The sequence below is a fragment of the Accipiter gentilis genome, chromosome 6 (assembly GCF_929443795.1).
Source record: "Accipiter gentilis chromosome 6, bAccGen1.1, whole genome shotgun sequence".
Classification (NCBI taxonomy): domain Eukaryota; kingdom Metazoa; phylum Chordata; class Aves; order Accipitriformes; family Accipitridae; genus Astur; species Astur gentilis.
The window spans coordinates 8,106,511-8,123,967 of NC_064885.1; the positions used below are offsets into that span (position 1 = coordinate 8,106,511).

The 17,457-nt window shown below is 44.3% G+C and overlaps 2 protein-coding genes across 5 annotated transcripts in view; one reads left to right on the forward strand and one right to left on the reverse strand.

Annotated features, from left to right (window-relative positions):
- Nucleotides 1-2,128, forward strand: POLR2J (RNA polymerase II subunit J). The gene is made up of 4 exons (XM_049802025.1): nucleotides 1-119; nucleotides 331-420; nucleotides 735-909; nucleotides 1,606-2,128. The coding sequence occupies exons 1-4, from the start codon at nucleotides 67-69 to the stop codon at nucleotides 1,639-1,641; spliced, it is 354 nt and encodes a 117-aa protein (XP_049657982.1). The 5' UTR covers nucleotides 1-66; the 3' UTR covers nucleotides 1,642-2,128.
- The window catches only part of LRWD1 (leucine rich repeats and WD repeat domain containing 1), a 17,883-nt gene continuing 2,460 nt past the window's right edge, over nucleotides 2,035-17,457 (reverse strand). For all 4 annotated transcript variants that reach the window (XM_049801981.1, XM_049801978.1, XM_049801979.1 and 1 more), the window contains exons 2-16: nucleotides 16,526-16,672; nucleotides 14,122-14,356; nucleotides 12,982-13,101; nucleotides 11,308-11,460; nucleotides 10,426-10,566; nucleotides 9,445-9,786; nucleotides 8,674-8,800; nucleotides 8,324-8,433; nucleotides 7,632-7,839; nucleotides 6,001-6,073; nucleotides 5,764-5,904; nucleotides 4,988-5,085; nucleotides 4,215-4,376; nucleotides 3,310-3,434; nucleotides 2,035-2,424 (exon numbers count right to left, since the gene is read on the reverse strand). In XM_049801981.1, coding sequence (XP_049657938.1) covers nucleotides 2,284-2,424; nucleotides 3,310-3,434; nucleotides 4,215-4,376; nucleotides 4,988-5,085; nucleotides 5,764-5,904; nucleotides 6,001-6,073; nucleotides 7,632-7,839; nucleotides 8,324-8,433; nucleotides 8,674-8,800; nucleotides 9,445-9,786; nucleotides 10,426-10,566; nucleotides 11,308-11,460; nucleotides 12,982-13,101; nucleotides 14,122-14,356; nucleotides 16,526-16,605 — 2,256 coding nt within the window. In that variant the 5' untranslated portion in view covers nucleotides 16,606-16,672 and the 3' untranslated portion in view covers nucleotides 2,035-2,283. The remainder of the gene's footprint in view (nucleotides 2,425-3,309; nucleotides 3,435-4,214; nucleotides 4,377-4,987; nucleotides 5,086-5,763; nucleotides 5,905-6,000; nucleotides 6,074-7,631; nucleotides 7,840-8,323; nucleotides 8,434-8,673; nucleotides 8,801-9,444; nucleotides 9,787-10,425; nucleotides 10,567-11,307; nucleotides 11,461-12,981; nucleotides 13,102-14,121; nucleotides 14,357-16,525; nucleotides 16,673-17,457) is intronic.

The window sequence follows — 17,457 nt, forward strand, 5'->3', positions numbered from 1 at the left end:
GTCGGCGGGAAGGAGCGGAAGTGAGGCGGCGGGCGCCGTGGTAACGGCGGCGCGAGCGGCGGCGGGATGAACGCGCCTCCGGCCTTCGAGTCCTTCCTCCTCTTCGAGGGCGAGAAAAAGTGAGAAGCGGCGAGCGGGGGGGGGGGGGGGACGGACGGCTTTTGGTCGGAGCACAGACCCTGGTCGGGCCGCGGGGGGCCGGGGGGGGAGGCCCGGGCTCCCCGTACGGGGAGCCCGGGCCTCCCCCCCCCCCGGCCCCCCGCGGCCTCCCGGTCTGTAACGGGGCCGGGGGGGAGCCGCTGTGGTAACGGCCGGTCTGTATCCACTCAGGATCACCATCAACAAGGACACGAAGGTGCCCAACGCCTGCCTGTTCACCATCAACAAGGAGGATCACACGCTGGGGAACATCATCAAGTCGTGAGCTAAGGCCGGGAGGGGGAGGGGGAGGGGGTGTGTGTGTAAATTTTTTTTGGGGGGGATTAGGGCTTTTTTTTAACCTTCGGAAGTTTAGTCACGTTGTGATAGATGCTGTCAGGGTAAAGCAATTCTGCCTTTCTTTACTAGTGAGGGGATTGCCTCCACAAACAGGTTCGTAACGCCCTGTTCTAAAGTGTGTTGGGAAAGCCCATCATCAGAAACACGGCTTTTAAATTGTTGTGTTTTTTTTTTTTAATACAAAAAGCACTTGTATTTGTGCTGCATGGTTGTTCACTGCTGCTTTTCCGTTCCAGGCAGTTACTGAAAGACCCCCAGGTGTTATTTGCAGGGTACAAGGTCCCACACCCACTGGAACACAAAATTATCATCCGGGTCCAAACCACCCCAGATTACAGCCCCCAGGAAGCTTTCACCAACGCCATCACGGATTTGATCAGCGAGCTTTCCCTCCTGGAAGAGAGGTTCAGGGTAAGTTTGTTTCTTTTTTCTTCTTTAACGTAATTCAGCTTCTTGCAATTAGAAGTGAAACAAAGGGAGGGGTAGTCTATCTTAGAGCTGCTATTTTAGGTCACTGAAGCCCCACAGCATTGTGATACTTGGCTTCTGTCAAGGTCTGGTGGAGCCTGCCTGCTCTTAACGGTTCAGTGGCCACTCTGTAATTCCCTAGATGGCCGGAACTGGTTTTCTCACAGTCTTATTAGTGTAGAAAGTAATTTTCTATTCTTCTAAGTGTGGGGTTTGGTTTTTTTTCTTTACTTCTCCTGCCAAATCTCTGGGACAGTACTTTTTTTTTTTTTTTTTTTGACCACTTGTCATTGCTTTCTGCTCAACTGTGCCGCTGTATTTATTATTTATTCAGCCCCTGATTTTTGAGACTTAATCTGCCCGAAAGGTTATTCAGACAAAACCAGGGGGTTTATGAACAGGATACTGTCTTTGTAGTATTCTCTGATGTGCTGGTAAAAGGTAACAGTGCACCACTTACTTTTGTAAATATGTTTTGATTTTAATTTAAGTCCTATTTTTCTGGATGGTGTAGAGATTTCCACTGAAGGTGTGTAGCTCTTCCTGTGTTTCACAGAAGACTGTTATGAATGTTTAAACTAACCTTCTCCAGCTCAGCAACAGTTCTTCTCTTAGCATATGTATGTTTGTGTTTTACAGGTTGCTATTAAAGACAAACAAGAAGGAATCGAGTAAAATCACCCCATTTAGAGCGGACTGTGCTTCTGAGGCAGAATGACGTGTCTGTTTGTTAGCTGAATACTATATTTAAACCTCCATTCATGGCAAATATTTTCCCCCTTGTCCCACTTATGTTTAATTTTTTGACAGCAGCAGTGACATTGTGAGGTGATTTTTTTTTTTTTTCTACTAGACAGGCACTTTGCCAAGAGGATAAATGTCTTGTTTGATTTGATGGATAAGTCATTAAACTTATTTCTACTTTTCCAGTTGTAGCCTTAAGGCAAATATTTGTACTGGACTGTTGGGAAGTTTATAGTGAGTGTACTGCCAGAATGAGAAGCTGCTGAGTGACAGTGGAAGATGAACTCTGCTTTTCCTTTTCAAAAAGTCTAGGCACTCTCAACCGAACTGGTATTTTGTTTTATTAAGTGTCATTTCTATAAAACAAATGCACAAATTGTGAAAACTTACAGTAAAAGAAACCGGATGTTTACAATGACTTAATGAGTTTAACAAACTCTTACTTTTTTTTTTCTTTTTTTTTTTTTTCTCTTGCACATAATAGCTGGTCTAGAAAACTTAATGATTACATGGGTAACAGTCACTAATACTGCACTATTTCAAAGCACGGGAATGAAACTCTGTTACAAGGAACTATGACTTCTTCCAAATTGCTGTTATGTTCACACTAGTTAGAACAACAAGGTAAGTAAAAGTAGGGTCTGATACCACGTTGTTTATTAGGACTTCAGTCAGCTGCTCCCTGTTTGCTCGAAGCTCTGGCCACTTGAGAATCTATGAGGAGAACAGAGTTTGGGTACGAAAGGCACAGTGGTATTGTCTCTGAAAGTGGGAGGTTATTAATTACTGCAAGGCCTGGTTTGATGATTGGGTTGCTGTGGAATCTGCTTCCCTACAAACCTGGGGAAGCTGAATGAAAAGGTTCTTCCCCTTTTGGAGGGAAGGGGTGCAGCTTTATGGTACTCCTCCTAAAGGAGCAGGGTTTAATGCAGAGGGACTTGATCAGGAAAAAGTGAAAGCAGCTGGGGCTGACTGTTGACTTGGGCAATATGCTTGCAGAAAGTTTATGGAATGCTAGGTCATGTCATGTCTATATATAATGTAGCTCAAGACCAGGCTCTGGAGTGAGAGCCTTTGCATATGTGTGCCTTCATCACACAAGGGAACAGTAACTGCCCAAAAGAGGACTATCACTGGAGGCCAGGGACGTATCAAACCAAAGAAAAAAAGGGTGGCATGAACTTGTGGAAGCAGTGAGCCCTTTCCTGTGTACAGTTCTGGCAGGAACAGCCACTCTGGCTTCCCTCCCCTCGGCCCACCAGGGAAATGGTGTCTGCATGCTTGTATTGTCAGGCTTTCCAGTTTGACCACTAATTTCTTACTGAGGGCCCTTCTGCTAGGAAAAGTTGTCAAGCTGCATAACGCAGGAGCAAACAGCCCTGCTATACAGCTCCTAATTCCTGTCACAGTTGCGTTTGTGTGAGATTTGAAAGATGGCCTTGGTCATGCTCTGGAGACAATTGCTTTTAATTGCTTGTGAGTGTTAGGTAGAGAAAACACTAGGCATGTTCTGGTGCAAATCTGCTCGGGTGACTCGGGACAGCTGCAGGGGGAGCGGACGGGAGGTCTGCTCAGCCCCAGCAGGTAAATGAGACCTACCTGTGTGGGAGGGATCTTCTTGTCTGAGCGTTTTCCCTTTGTAGAGCTCCATGCTGCGGTGTAGTTTGAGAGGTTGTACATCCACACGCTTCCCATCTCATCACCACAGAACACGTAGTCTTTTGCTGTAAGACCAAAGGAAGCAGCTGGAAAACGTGTGGAACTGGGAGTCCATTCTGCTATAAAGCAGAGCTCAAGACAAGCTGTAGGATCCCAGGGGATGATGTCTTATTTCAGCAAAACCTCTTTCCGGCACAAATATATCCATCATCTACCTTGCTCTGAAAAAAACTCAATTCATTTAAAGACAAATCAGCGATCTTACTCTAGTAGACAAAAGCTAGTGATAAGTGGTTTGGGATTTCTTTTTAGACTTTTTCTGGTTTGGGGAAGTGGTGACCAGGTCAGGTTTGTCTATTCCTTTTTAGTGTTAAAAGCCAGCTGCCCATCGTGTGGTGTTCCTATCCCTTACTTTAGATGCACTAAGTATTAAAATGGCTCCAGAAAAGCTACAGGGCCATGCCATCAGCTCTGTGAGCTTTAGAGAGCTGTATAAGGAAGACAGTGTTGGTAATGTAATCTGTCCACGTAATGCTGTAAAACCTCAGTTCCCCCTTGTATGGCAGATGGTATAGCTGTAATTATTTGTTACTTGTTTATATACAGCTGGTGCTGGGCTGTTGCTGCCCAGTGCTGGAGCTGTGGTGCAGGGAGTCGAGGGCTGGTGTTGCTTGCTTGCTGATGGGGGCTGAAATCCAGGCCTCTGCCTTGAACTACGGGCTCTTCTGATGGGTGAAAGGGGAGGCAGGCACAACTATTCAAAGCAAATCTTGACCTGCGCGGCCATCTCTGCTGCAGTGACTGGCACAGCCTTGCTGCTCACCCCGAGGAGGGGTGCTGCCTACCTGGGCAGGTGCTGAGCGTCAGGTAGGACAGGTCTGTCATAGACCACTCCAACTCAGCTAGTATAACGGCAGATAGCGTTCGCTGGCATCCTTTTCCCTTTGTGTCAAAAGACCGACTCCAGCTCCATAAGTATATGCATCCTGGTTTAGAGCTCTTGGAAGCTAGGGAAGAAAGACAGGAGAGGCTGTGTCAGTTGCGGAGAAGTGAAATGCCTCAAGACAAAGGCTGGACTCTGGTGAAGGTGGTCCATCCAGAAGGTGGCTTTCAAGACGTGTGACCAACAGCAACTGTTTCCATCTCCTTTACCTTATTTCAGGATAACTGGAGGCTGCAGAGGGATGTTCAGTCCCATGCTTATGTTCCTGAACTGTAGAACAAGCATAAGCTGTTCAGAAAGACCCAGCCCATGCTTTAAGGATGCTCCCAGATGTGGGAACCCCCACTTCCCCTGCAAAAAAACTACTGCTGCCACCAGCCCTTGAGCAGAAGGGGGTTCTCCTCCCTTCTGCTTCAGCACTGCTTGGCCAAGCGTGCTCTCAGGGCTGGGGCCGTCTGATTTCCAGTCTTGCTTAGACATGGGTTAGAACCTCTAGCCCACATTTCAGGGAAAGCTAAATGGCTCTGGGAGACAACTCCATTCTGCGTAGACCCCAAAAATCGAAGACGTAGTCACACCCCATTCAGTCCCTCTGCTCATCATGCTGGCTTCAGCCTGCCACATGCTGAGGTGCCTGACTGTTTTTCTGCATTGGGCTATTGTGTTCATACTCACCAATAACATCATCCTTCAGAAAAGCCAAACCGTCAACCCTGTGAGATGTTGTAATGCCTCCATCCTCATCAGGAAACTGGAATATGGCTTCAAAAGGCCTAGAGTAGGGAGAAGGGTGAAATGAGTCAAGTCCTGAATGGGCAGCAGTGGAAGGGCACTTGGGTACAGAACCTGAAAGGAAATTCACGTGTTAGTGAGTCTCCCGCCAAACTCAGATGAATTCTTACTTGAACTTATGCTTTTGGCCACCTGGATTTATTAATACAGCAGAAGCCTGTTTGCTTAAGAGACTGCTGTTTTCCTTCATCTGGTTTTGTAGGCATCAGGATTAGTCAGCAGGGCATGACTTTGCTTGCTTCGTTCTTGTAATTTTTTTCTGTGCTCCCATCAAACTCACATACCAGAAGCAGGGTAGGCCTTGCTGTGAGACTGGAACTCAATCCAAGAATTTACACTCTCTTACGCTACTTCAAGATGATACGTGCTTAAGTTTCAGGGTATTGTATTGCACTCATGTCAGCCTTCCTTCAAAGCAGCCTGCAACACTTGTAGACTGGAGCATCAGTACAAGCTCAGGGCTGTGAGCTTTGAACACTCCTTTAGCATTATGCTAGTATTTTTTTTCTTGTCCCTATGTGAAGGGGAATATGTTTTAAGTTTGGTAGGACATGCTGCTTTTCTTGACCAGACCTCCTCGATTAGAAATAAAGCCTTTGCTAGGACTGCCTTTTCTTGTTATGGGAAACAAATGCATGCTCCCAACTTTTGGTTCTCACCTGCTTTTTTGTTCCTTATCCAGTTCTATATTCCAGGCAAAGCAGCCGCTTTCACAGCCAGCCAGCAGGTACTGATCTGGGCAGGTGGGGACTAGGGCAATCCGTAATGGAATAGAGATCGCTTCCAGCACCAGCAGCTGGCTAAAAAAAAAAAACAACAAAAAAACAGTTAAGTGGTGCTGCAATGTGATAGTTATAGGCTCCTGGACTGGCCACATCTGTTTTTTGAACCTTTACCTTGCTTTGAAATTGTAGTCACAGTCTGGAATCCCAATATCCCAGAGTGCAATTCGCTTGTCATAGGATGCAGCTGTGGGACACAGAAGAGAAGCAGGTAGTGACACCGCTGCTCATCTGGCTCTTCTCATGCTAGCTGGCAATTCTACCTGTGTCACAGGCTGTAACACTCTTAAGCCTGTGGCATCAGAGAGCTCATTAAAGCACAGCAGCAGTCACAGAGGCTCCTGGCTCAACACCACTTCACAGACATTGTCAAACATGCACGGTCAGTAATTTGCATTCTTATCCTGTGCTCTAAGAGGAGCAGATAAAGTTTGTTTCCTGATGTCCATTACTAAGTTATGGCTTCACAAGGTCACTAATTAGTGCCCCTTTGAGCTCATGTTTCTGGTTGTGGGTTCTAGTGGAATCTACAATAAATACAAGGCCCAACCTCTACTCTTAGGCAGACAGCACTTTATTCCACATGTCCGCAGCTTACTGTGTTCACATCCGCAGCAGCTCTCATTGGGAAAGTCAGGCACTGATGTAAAGTGTGAAAGACACTTAATGTCCTTTGTCACCAAGCTGATGTACTGATAGCAGAAACAATCCTAATAGATTACTCAAAAGTAATCAGAATCCTAATCAGATGGCATCCCTCAAACTCAGAGTAAATGGGTTAGTGTCCAGTCCCCAAGCAGGCATGCAAAGACTTTCACTTTATTACTATAAATTTTTCTATGTAATGTAATGAGCCTTGCTGTCCACACCATTATATGGGTGTGCCATCAACCTCCTTACCCCTCTAGGCTTCTGCTTTTTGCACTCTTGAGATGCTTCTTGAAAAGTATTCACTACAGATACCTGTGTTTTAAAAAAATTCCACTTTTAATGGTTCATGTAGCACTCTAACCACTCCAGGATGTGGGCAATTGTAGGCAAGAGAAACAATGTGCTGTGGGGGGCAGGTGTGGTCTGAAAGGGGCTGTAACAGCTTATTTTACAGGCCTGACAATGCAGCTGCAATTTGTAATATGATGGTTCATTTCTTACCAGTCCATAAGCCTCTGTGGGCCCTACTGTGGCAAAGCTCTCTTCTACATCAGGACCTGAATAAAAACTTCTGACGAGGCACAGAACTCAATTTTCATTTATTCAAAAGCAATTAAGCGCATAGTTTTGCTCGTTGGAAAAAATGAAATCCAACAGCCCATTATATGCTGCATTGCCCCTGTTGCCATGCTTGATGAGAGCCCTGCCAGCTGACCACTTGCTGCCTGGCCCCCAGCAGGCTGCTCTGGCTATCATTCTTCTTACTCATCCCTGCGGAACGGATCCACTACTGGCCTTGTTTGTGGCTAATGCGTGCGTGACAGCCACCCTGAGAGCTACTGAGAGGGAAACGCAAGCTGCTGCACCTCAGTTGAAGAGTCAGGCTTTGTGGCTGAAACAATTTGTACCTTGTGTAGATGACTGCCATATGACACTAAAAATACTCTCTCCATAATGTCTGTCCATGCTCTTTGTGCGTGTGTGTGGTCCCTATCTGCACCTGCTTGCACTGGGGACAATTCCCCTTGTTAAGGAAGCCCAGGCTTTTCTACATTAGGTACTAAAGCTAAAGAGATTCTGAACCAGAGACTTACTGAAGAGGTGAGTTTCTCGAGTTGGGCTGAAGCAGACAGTAGCTATGGGCTTTTTATGAGCCTTTATCTCTCCATAGCAGAAGTCAGCCGCCACATGAATCAACTTGACAATCCCTCTCCTCCCAGCAGCTGCCAAGATATTATGAGATTTTTTCCGACTGTCGCTGATTACCATTGTGAGGGTTGTCCATGCAACACTGAAAAACTCCTAGGATAGAGAGAAACCAAGAATAGCGTGAAAGAGAACAGCCAGCAGGATGGCTGTTAGCTCAGAGATAAGACAACTATCACAAGAGCTATTCAGGTGAATGACACAACTATTCGAGCTGGAGCATCGAATCTCAAAACAACCCTCAGAAGAACATAAACTATCAAAACAGGATGTTTATTCCTCTATGCCATCAAGCAGTCTTAGCAGCCTGGATACACATAAGTATGCCTGTGTGAGGAGAAGACAGGCAGACTTATCTTTTAAACTAAGATTTTAAAAAAAAAAAAAAAAAAAAAATCAAACCGGGCTAAAAGGATAAGCAAGAAATATTTACTATCTATCTTCATCCTTTTAAGACCTGTCCAAGCTAATGCTTGAAACCCTGTCAGAACTTTGTAATTTATATTATATATACATGTATGTAATTACAACAGATTATCGTATTTCCATTTAATGCTTACTCTTCCCACTTGCAACCTACCTCTGTAGCCACCTTATACTTTTTCAGCACCGTCCCTGTCTCACAATCAATCAGACAGACAGATTCCCCTCCACATGTTGCCACGGTTCTGGAGGAACTCACAATGGGATCTGAAAGATTGAAAGAAGAGGTGAGAAGTTTCCACGGATAACACGTGAAGACTGCAGCTTATCACTGCCTGGTGCTCTCCCAGTCTCCTGTTTTCAAAGTCAAAGAAGGAGTATGTAAGCAAGTCTCTTCCTGACAATGGAGACTACAGCTTGAAGGAGCAGGGGTCTAACGCATGGAGTCCGCTGGGATTCCAGAGCCAGGTGGTTCTGGGAATCCTGCAAACCTCTTTAAGAGCTCACCTTTCCTGGCTCCACAGTCTAGCAATGGCTCGAAGACACAGGACCAGAGCTGCGTTTTAAAATCCTCGCGGCTGTTGCCTTTACTGTGACACTGAAGAAAATGCAATGGCTCTGCACTGACATCCTCCTACAATAAACCATCCACATTTAGAAAATTCATTCCCCTGACAGCGGTTTGCCTGTGATTGCCTTGACAGAACCCTCTACTGTACACAGCAATTTGAGTTAAACTGAAGTATTTTTCAGCCCTTCTGTGCTACAGAGAACAGGAGAGACTGAGGTGCCACCAATGCTCAAGACTCCTAAACCAGCAGTCAGCTGTTTAGAAAAGGAGTGCCCAGCAGACCCCAGCAGTGAACCCCATTTCCTGCTGCAGAGAAATGTGAAAAAACCATTAGATCCCCACTGGTCTGAGCTGAGGGGGAAATACCTTTCCCCATGCAGCCACCAGTTTGACCTGAGAGTAAGTCATGCCAGTTCCATTTCCAAGAACAGGCTTTCTTTCAATGCACCACCTTAGAGCGCTGGTCCATCCATCCCCTGCAGGGGATTCACTGTCTCCGGGGGTGGGGGGGGGACTTCCCTGATGGCTCTGAGAGATTTAAAACAACAGGAAAAAAAACAAAAAAAACAAAACAAAAACTGTAACTCACAATATATCTGGCCAATTATGAGCTCCAAGCTGTGTAGAGCTCTGATGAAATCTGAATGCGGCTCCTCCCACTAAACCAAGAGGCCGAAAGCCAGTCCCAAAGGGGCTGATGAACATACCTTGCCCTTGGAGTTCTTCACTGGAGTCAAGCTAACAACTCCGTTGTCCTGCTCCTGGCTTTTCTGTTCCCCTGTCAGCTGGCCGGATCTTCTGTTGCTTTGCCCCTTGGGACACTGCTCTCCATTCTTATGTGTACCTTCAGCTCCCTGCTCAGGGGTTGCCTCTTTGGCTGACTGGTTCGATGTTCTTGGTTTATCAGGAGCTGGGTCATCCTGCACATGACTGGACTTTCTGGGATTAACTACAGCCTCCTCCTCAGTCTTTGCCTGGGACTTGGATCTCTTGTTTCCAGACCGCAATTTTGAATTATTTCTTTTCCTCTTCCTGGGCATTATCGTGACCTATAAAGCATGTTGTCAGTTTCTGCAGGTTTCTAGCTTCTCTGAGTTGTGCAGATGATTTGTCAGTCAGAGATATTAATTATTCAAATGCAAGTACCCTCCCACGGTTATAGACTGGATTCCAAATATCAGACAGCACAGAGCTGCAGAGTTCCTAGAGGCAGAAGCTAATGAAAATCACACAGCCAGCCTCATTTTCATCTCCCTTCCCGTGTCCCAGTTACTTACAATTTACATACGATGTGGAAAAACAAATCTGGCCCATGGACCGAGGGGGTTTAATCGGCAGCCATTTCAAAGAAGGCAAGCACCATCACAGTCTGGCCATGCATCAGCCCAGTTCTCTCAAAAATATCCCTTCCTCAAAGGATAGGTGGACTCAGTAGGACTATACTCATGAAATCTTTTGGGTGTCATATGAGAATGGAAGTGCTGTCCTCTTGGAGAGCAATTCTACCTTCGCATTGCTGGGAAAGCTTCAATCTGGCCATAAAGAACAAGCCTCAGCTACTGAATACAGGCTGCAGCCTGAGACTGCCCCTACGGTTACCAAAGGGTCATAAATGTAAACTGACAAGTGCTACTGAATTCATAAGAAATAAAATGAACATTGTTAATGTAACTGGAAAAATCACCTACCTGACCCACGTCCTCTGCAGCTTCCCTGGGGCTCTCTGTACTTTCTTCCTCATTTTCATCCATTTTTTCCTCTAGTTCAGGATCTGTGTTTAACTCCAGACCCAGTGAGTATGCCAGAAACTCTTCTGCAATCATTTTCACCTTAGAAACAAATATGTGGATATGTAAAAAAAAAACCACCCCAAAAGACAAAAAGCAACAGCAGTCAAACTCTGATGTGTAATGACAAGAGCTGCTTTGCTGAGTTTTTAGTATCTGCTTCCACTATTCTATGTGAATTTCACAAGTGATGGATGAGTCGTCAGCTGAGAGCCTGGCAGGCCAAATCCTCCATTACATGACCCAAGAACTTCACTTTGTCATGGGCATCCAGGGTACACATTTGCAAAAACAACAGCACAGCAATGAAACAAGACAAAGGAGAGATGGAAGCCTGAATGGTATGTATGCACATACAATTAAAACATATGTTACAAACTAAATGGTATCTTTCCCCGCTGGGAGTAACTACAGTTCTGTCATTATCTTTTCTCCTTTCATACAGCTTCCATCAAGACCAAAGGTTGCCATTAGAGTTATCTGCAAATAATTAAGTACTAAGGATACCGCAGTCTCGTTAATTAGTACAAGTATCGTTATTGCTTATGAATTAAAAAACAATGTTTAATGGCAGTCGTTGCAACTTGGTGCACGTTTAGTCCTAGTGCTTCTCTAACTGCTTAACAAAGCAGTGAAGAAAACCAGAAAAAGCGGTATCACCTGTCTGCAAGAGCCCTGATACCCTGAACCCAAATCCATGAAGCTTTTTAATCAAATCCATTTCAGAATAAGGCTGCAGAGTCCTTGCCTGAAGAACAGAAGGGTAAGTGAAATGTAACCTACCCGCCAGCGGGTGAATTCACTGAGTGAGCTGGGTCCATATACTACATTGGTTTGTACTGACTTCAGGAACTTTTTCTTGATGGACTTCACTTGCTCAGCTGTATGTTTCTCAGGAAGTTGGTCACGGAAGAATTTTTCCCAGTGAGCAGTAACCTAGGCAGAAAGACTGAGTTTATCCAACAGAATACTACAAAAAAACCAGAGCAGAAAAGCACAAGAGTACTTGTGAAAGCATTTAAGAAGTTGCCAACCCTGAGGCTCTACTAGCTACACGATGGCACTGCTTCCATTTATTTTATCAGTGTTCAAACCATAACTTCAGCTAACAAGAAACCCAATTCCTCTGAACCAACTTTAAGTGAGTGTGGCTAAGCAGATACCATCAACATGGACCCAGAGCAATGCCTGATTTCATGTCTCTGGATCCATAGCAAATGGTCTTAAAGAGTCTTGCGCTGTGCCCTACTAACAGGGATCACCTGACAGGTAACTAATTTATTATAACAGGCATGGCATAATGGGCATGTTTGAATTTTCTTGTAGTTCAAGTGTGTGCGTGAGCAGGACTGCTGCACATGTCATCCCCATTTATAAAGATGCTTTGACTCCGAAAGGCTTCTGAACTATGGGCACAATCATGCAGACGCTCATCTACCAGCACAGTTTCCCCATCTGAGAGTTTCTGGTGGGTAGTAACACATCCAAAAGCATTCGGACCCAAGAGACATTTTACATTTAGACACACAGCAGTAAGAACCGGGCAGCCAGGTACAAAGCAATACCATCGGGGAAAAGTATCTGAGTATCTGGGGCACAGGCACCAGCACAAAATGAACAGCATGGGGGAGCATTTGGTGTCTCATTAAACAGCAAACCATGCCCAGTTGCCTGGAGAATAAGAGGCTGAGCAGCCCTCACCAAGACCCTTTGAGGTACAAAGTATTACACAGATAACACTTTGCACAATAAGCCATCCCAGTCTTCAGTATTTGATCTCTCCACCACTGCTACACAGAGGGAATTAACAAAATCAACTAACTAGAATACAAATGCTAAGAGCAGTACTGTACAACCCCCCCCCCCCCCCCGCTTTTTTGTAATAGAACAATAATTTTGCTCAAGATCACAACATGCTTTTTGAGGACAATCTGTAGGAGCTAAACTGTGTACCTAAATGAGTGAAAATACAGTTGCAAACATGCACAGCTGAAGAAGAACAAACAAATCCTTGTTCCTGGTGTCTGCTGGAAAAAGCAAGATTATTCTGAGCTTGGTTTTGTGCTCCCCATGCCTGTGGCCAAGACAGTAATGTAAATTAGATGAGGAGGTATATGCAGCTGTTACGTCAGCACTAGGCTTCTCCCATTTTTTAATGATGATCGGAGTGACCTGAAAAAACAGAGGGTCACACACAGACCTTGTTGGCCCTGCTCCTGTGATTTAAACTGAAGGCAGAAGTTGGCTATACAGAACAGGCAGAGCAAATGCAAGCAGTGACCAGAGAAAGCAGCAGTAAGACATTTACTAGGTGGCCAAAACCGCAGGCTGTGCTTAGATCACACCGGAATTATTGTTAACCATTTGATGCTTGTTTGCAACTCTGTCATTAAACTGAGCACAGTATTTAGTTACTTCTAAGGTGTTTAGAGATTAAGAAAATATCACACATCTTACCTTGCTGGTGAGCTTACGACTATTGACACGCCTCACATGATTAGCCAGTTTGGTTATATCCTTGCCATTGAGTAGCCGAAGATTTTGCAAAAGAAACATTACTTTATAGTCATCATTGAGCTAGAAAGAGAAGGCATCAGAGTTACAAAAATTGTATGCACGGTACTTGCTTTAGCTTTAGTCCTTTATTAAAATACAGCCAAGGATGAGAAGAATATATTTAGTCAGGAAAAGTAATTTCATTAAATCTTCTCAGCATTTCCGACTCGAATATCACCCTTTAGTTGTAAATTAACCTTCTCCTACGAGTTGGGATCTTAAACTGCAGATAGAAGACCTGCCTCGCACTTAAGCAGTACTAACATCCAACACAAGGTGGTGGCGGTGTAACCGGGCTCATCAGCTCCGGCCGGAGTGCAATGCAGGGTATTCTGTTCACATCCTTTAACTCTGAGTGAGCATCTAATACAGAGGAAGGCCTGCCCTGCCTACAGTAAACGAATACCAGCAGGGATTCTGTGGGTCAGGTGTGTTTTAGGTCAGACCAGTTCCCCAATCCAGTTTACCATACAGCCGCACATACACTTCTGCCAGCACGTAACAGCAACTAGCATCTGGGTCCGGGATGGTGGCTGATGCCAGTTTAAAGCACAGGTAAAATTACAGTTTCAGATGCTTAAACTGCACAGTCAGCAGAGCCTCTTGGGAGAAGTCAGAAAACCAAAACTAGACTAATCACCAAGTTTAACCCCTCATCAGATGACCAAATCTGCTCTTCCAGAGCACAAGGGGCACTAAAACTAACATCTAAGAAGGACATTTCTACACAGTCATTACTATATTTTACACAAGCATGAGCATAAGATATCCTGCCTGATAAGCTACCCAAGATGGGACTCTGGCCTGGAGAATCAGCAGTTCAAGATACCCAGATTTTAATATCCGAGTGGTTTTGGGCAAGTCACTTCTGCAGATTGGGAAATAGTGGCACAAACTGGTGAAGGGGCACAAAAAGACTGGCTGCTTTCTCAGATGTCCTAACACTTGCTGCCTAAGAACAACATACAAGAACTAGGCACAACTGCTGTTTGTTCCCCCCTCTATTTAATGCTCAGCTTCTAAGGATGGGAGGTAACTCACCGTCAAGTACACATTGTTCTCGTAGGTTAGCTCCTCGAGCAGAGGGAACTGTTTCAGAGCAGTTACATCTTCTAGTTTGTTGTTGTTGCAGTTTAGGACACGCAGATCAGGCAGGGTTAGACTGTTGGGAAATTTGTCCAGTAAATTATCAGAGAGATCTAGTTTCTGCAGATGCCTCAGACGGGAAAACAAACGTGGGTCTAAGTCTCCAGTCTTCAACTGCAGCTTGGACAGGCTGAAAACAAAAGAACACGAACTATCTGCAGTTCATTGGAAAAACAAGTGCTGACTTTCACAGCATACAAGGTCCCACCTGGTGGCACCTCTCAGTCTAGCACAACTGGGTAAATCTGACCAAACCTGCGTTTTCTTGTCTGCAGCATTCTGGACTGCAAGCACACATACCTGGAAAAGATGCTGTGTCTGAGCTAACAGACACCATCAGAGATGCAAGACTACCAAAGTATTTGCAGTGCAGTTAACCTGCAGTCCCGATAAACCTCCCATGGATAACAGAGCTGGCTGTGAACAGTGAATCGCTGGAAAAGTTCTTGCTCATATTAAAAATTACTACACCTCTAAGAACATTGGTATTTTATTCCTTTGCAACGTAAATTCAGCAAAACAAGCTGTGGTAATACAAGACACTCATTCACTACACCGTCAGTCTAACCTGTCCACAGAATGCCCTAGATTCATTATTTCACTCATTTTTTAGAAATCATCATCTCACAACTGGTGTAAGCAACATAAGACTACAGTGATTCCAAAATGCTAGTCCTGTCCTTCCCCTCACTTCATGCTGACACATGCATTCACACAACAACATAGCAAATTTGATCAGTTTGCTGATCTGGTTCAAAACTCTTCTTCTCTGCGTTAGAAGTTAAGTTCAGGCCAAGTGCAGAGTAGGTCCCCAAACCATTTGGCTGTTTTCAAAGAACTAACTGCACAAGAAAGTGATTCTTCCATTTCTTTTACAGTGAATTTTACTGCAAAATCTTCCCGTGGCAAATATGGAAATCTACCTAACAAAATCCCAAGACCGCCACCAAAACAGAAGCAATCTGTCCTGAAAGAGGAAGAGGGGCAATTTTTGTGAGGGGAAAAACCACTGCTTCTCCCTAAGAAAGTGAAAACTGCATATTATAAGAAGGGTCATTTAGATTTGATTATATCATTTAGTTGAGCTCCAAAGAGAGTTTCTAGTCCTGACAGACGACATCTCTTGAGGATAACAAGCCTGAGTTCCTTTAACAAACAGAATCTCCATCTCTAATAATTAGTTAAAAAAAGGCCTTCTAAATATAAAAGAAGTATGAATAAATAAGGTAAATAAAATTAGGAAACAAGACCACTCGTCCATTACTTGTCATCTCAGAAGCCTAACCAGCCAGTCAAAGCATGTAAGAAAGGTTGAACAGAATTCAGCTGGCTGCAAAGCGTAGTGTGACTACTCTGTCATTTTGGGGAGAAACGCAACACAGTGTTCCCCAAATGGACTTTCTGAAATATAACCCTTCAAAATCATGGTACGAAGCCGCATGGAAAAAGCCACACTCTAGAAATTCACTACTTCAAACATTTCAACATCACTTTGTTACCCAGATTACTGCAGCTTATACTCTTCAGATAAACTTTTGATTTCTCCCTAAAACCAATCATTTTAGCACAAGACAAACCAAAAGAAATAACTTTAAAGAGTACATATGAAACCCAAAACTCTTACATCAGCAACAAAAGCAACAAAGGTGCCAGCCAGAAATTGGCTAGCTGAGTCACTCAGATTGACCAGTTCCGGAATAGCGAAATTCCACTGTATTAAACATTTGGAAAGACACATATTTTCAACGACCTCTGTTAAGAATCTGAGCATCAAAACTGTTTTTACTGGTTTCTAATTGTGTCAGAGTTTATTATCCCTCTCTGCAATGTTTGAGTTACTAATATAATTAGGTTTAGAAGAGATGGAAAGTGATGGAGGGAGAGGAAAAGGGAGGGGAAATAATGCCAAAAATATTTTTTAAACCCTCTAAAATCTAGGCCAAAGAGATTCTCTTATTCACATTAAGCAATTACTAGCAAAGACAGAAGTGGTTTGGGGGTAGGGAGTATATCTTAGGGTTAGGAAATCAGGATCCAGCCTTAAGCACTTTTACAGAAAGAAGGTGGCAGCATATATACAATATAAGTGGTGAAAAGAGGTGCTAACTGCTGATAACCTATCTAGCGAATGCAGTTCCACTAGTGCTCACTGGTCCTGCATCGAGAATGCTGTCTCCTGTTCTGTGCTTTGTAACCGTCTCTCTTTTTTCAGTAAAAATGCTTAGGGGAAGAAAGGCAAAAAAAGGGATCGCCCAGGCTGAATTCAGCTGGAATTTTCCATGGGCCTGTCTGCACTTACTTCAGCGTCTCGATCTTTCGGAGCCTCGTAGATCTTGGAACTGCTCTTTCCAAAAGAAGTTCTGTAGTAATTTTTGACATTTTTAATCTCCACCCCTCTGCTGGAATCACTAGTCAGTCAGCTGTAGGACCTCTTCTCGTAACCTTCCTGGTAAAACAAACAGGAATAAGAGGAAATCCTTTCAACTGACTCCAAAAGGGGGAAAAAAAGAGTTAGGAGGTTAGCTACTGATTTTGCTGCTGGGTTTGAAGTCGCCTTTTTTACACAGTTGAAATGAAAATACTAGAGATTGTTATTACACTGGGCACACACTCTCAACACGCTGACCCAACCCATCTCCAAAACAACAGCCTTGGCTGTTACCTCCCTTGGCTATTAATGCGACAGACTTGCTGTAGATGAAAGCTGTCCACGGGGTGACAGCACTCGGGACTAGGACAGTCTCGCAGTTACCTGTTTGTACCTCTCCTGCGCAACAGGGCTCTGCTCCAAGAACTCTGACACACTTTCAAATAAACAGCCACAGTAAGAATAAATACACCTGTTGTGAATGTCTTACATTCACAAATGACACAGGGCGCTCAATGGCCTGAGCAGATGGATAGAGTCTTGGCTGACAACTTCTAAATCCCCTAAAATTTTTGAAAACCGATTAATTAGTTACCAGACATGTAAATACCCACCGACCAGTAACATTTCCTCACCAAGGAAAAAAATCAACAGCATTCTGTATGTTATTGGTAATTAACAGATGTTTTCACGTGTTGTTGTGGATAGGATAGTGCCTGCACACGCATGGATACACTGATATTTAGAATAAGAACACTGATAGGGCCAAAGTAGCTTCAGGAAATTACTAGTTCGTGGCTCACCACTCCTTCTGACACAGATTCCAAGAGAGGGAAATAAAAGAGAAAAGAGCTCCAAGGCCA

What these genes read in the sequence shown, in the direction of transcription:
- POLR2J (XM_049802025.1), top strand. Translation starts at nt 67, where the DNA reads ATGAACGCGCCTCCGGCCTTCGAGTCCTTCCTCCTCTTCGAGGGCGAG. An exon ending in CTGGGGAACATCATCAAGTC is followed by an intron (nt 421 to 734) that starts GTGAGCTAAGGC and finishes TTTCCGTTCCAG; the next exon opens with GCAGTTACTGAAAGACCCCC. An exon ending in TCCTGGAAGAGAGGTTCAGG is followed by an intron (nt 910 to 1,605) that starts GTAAGTTTGTTT and finishes TGTGTTTTACAG; the next exon opens with GTTGCTATTAAAGACAAACA.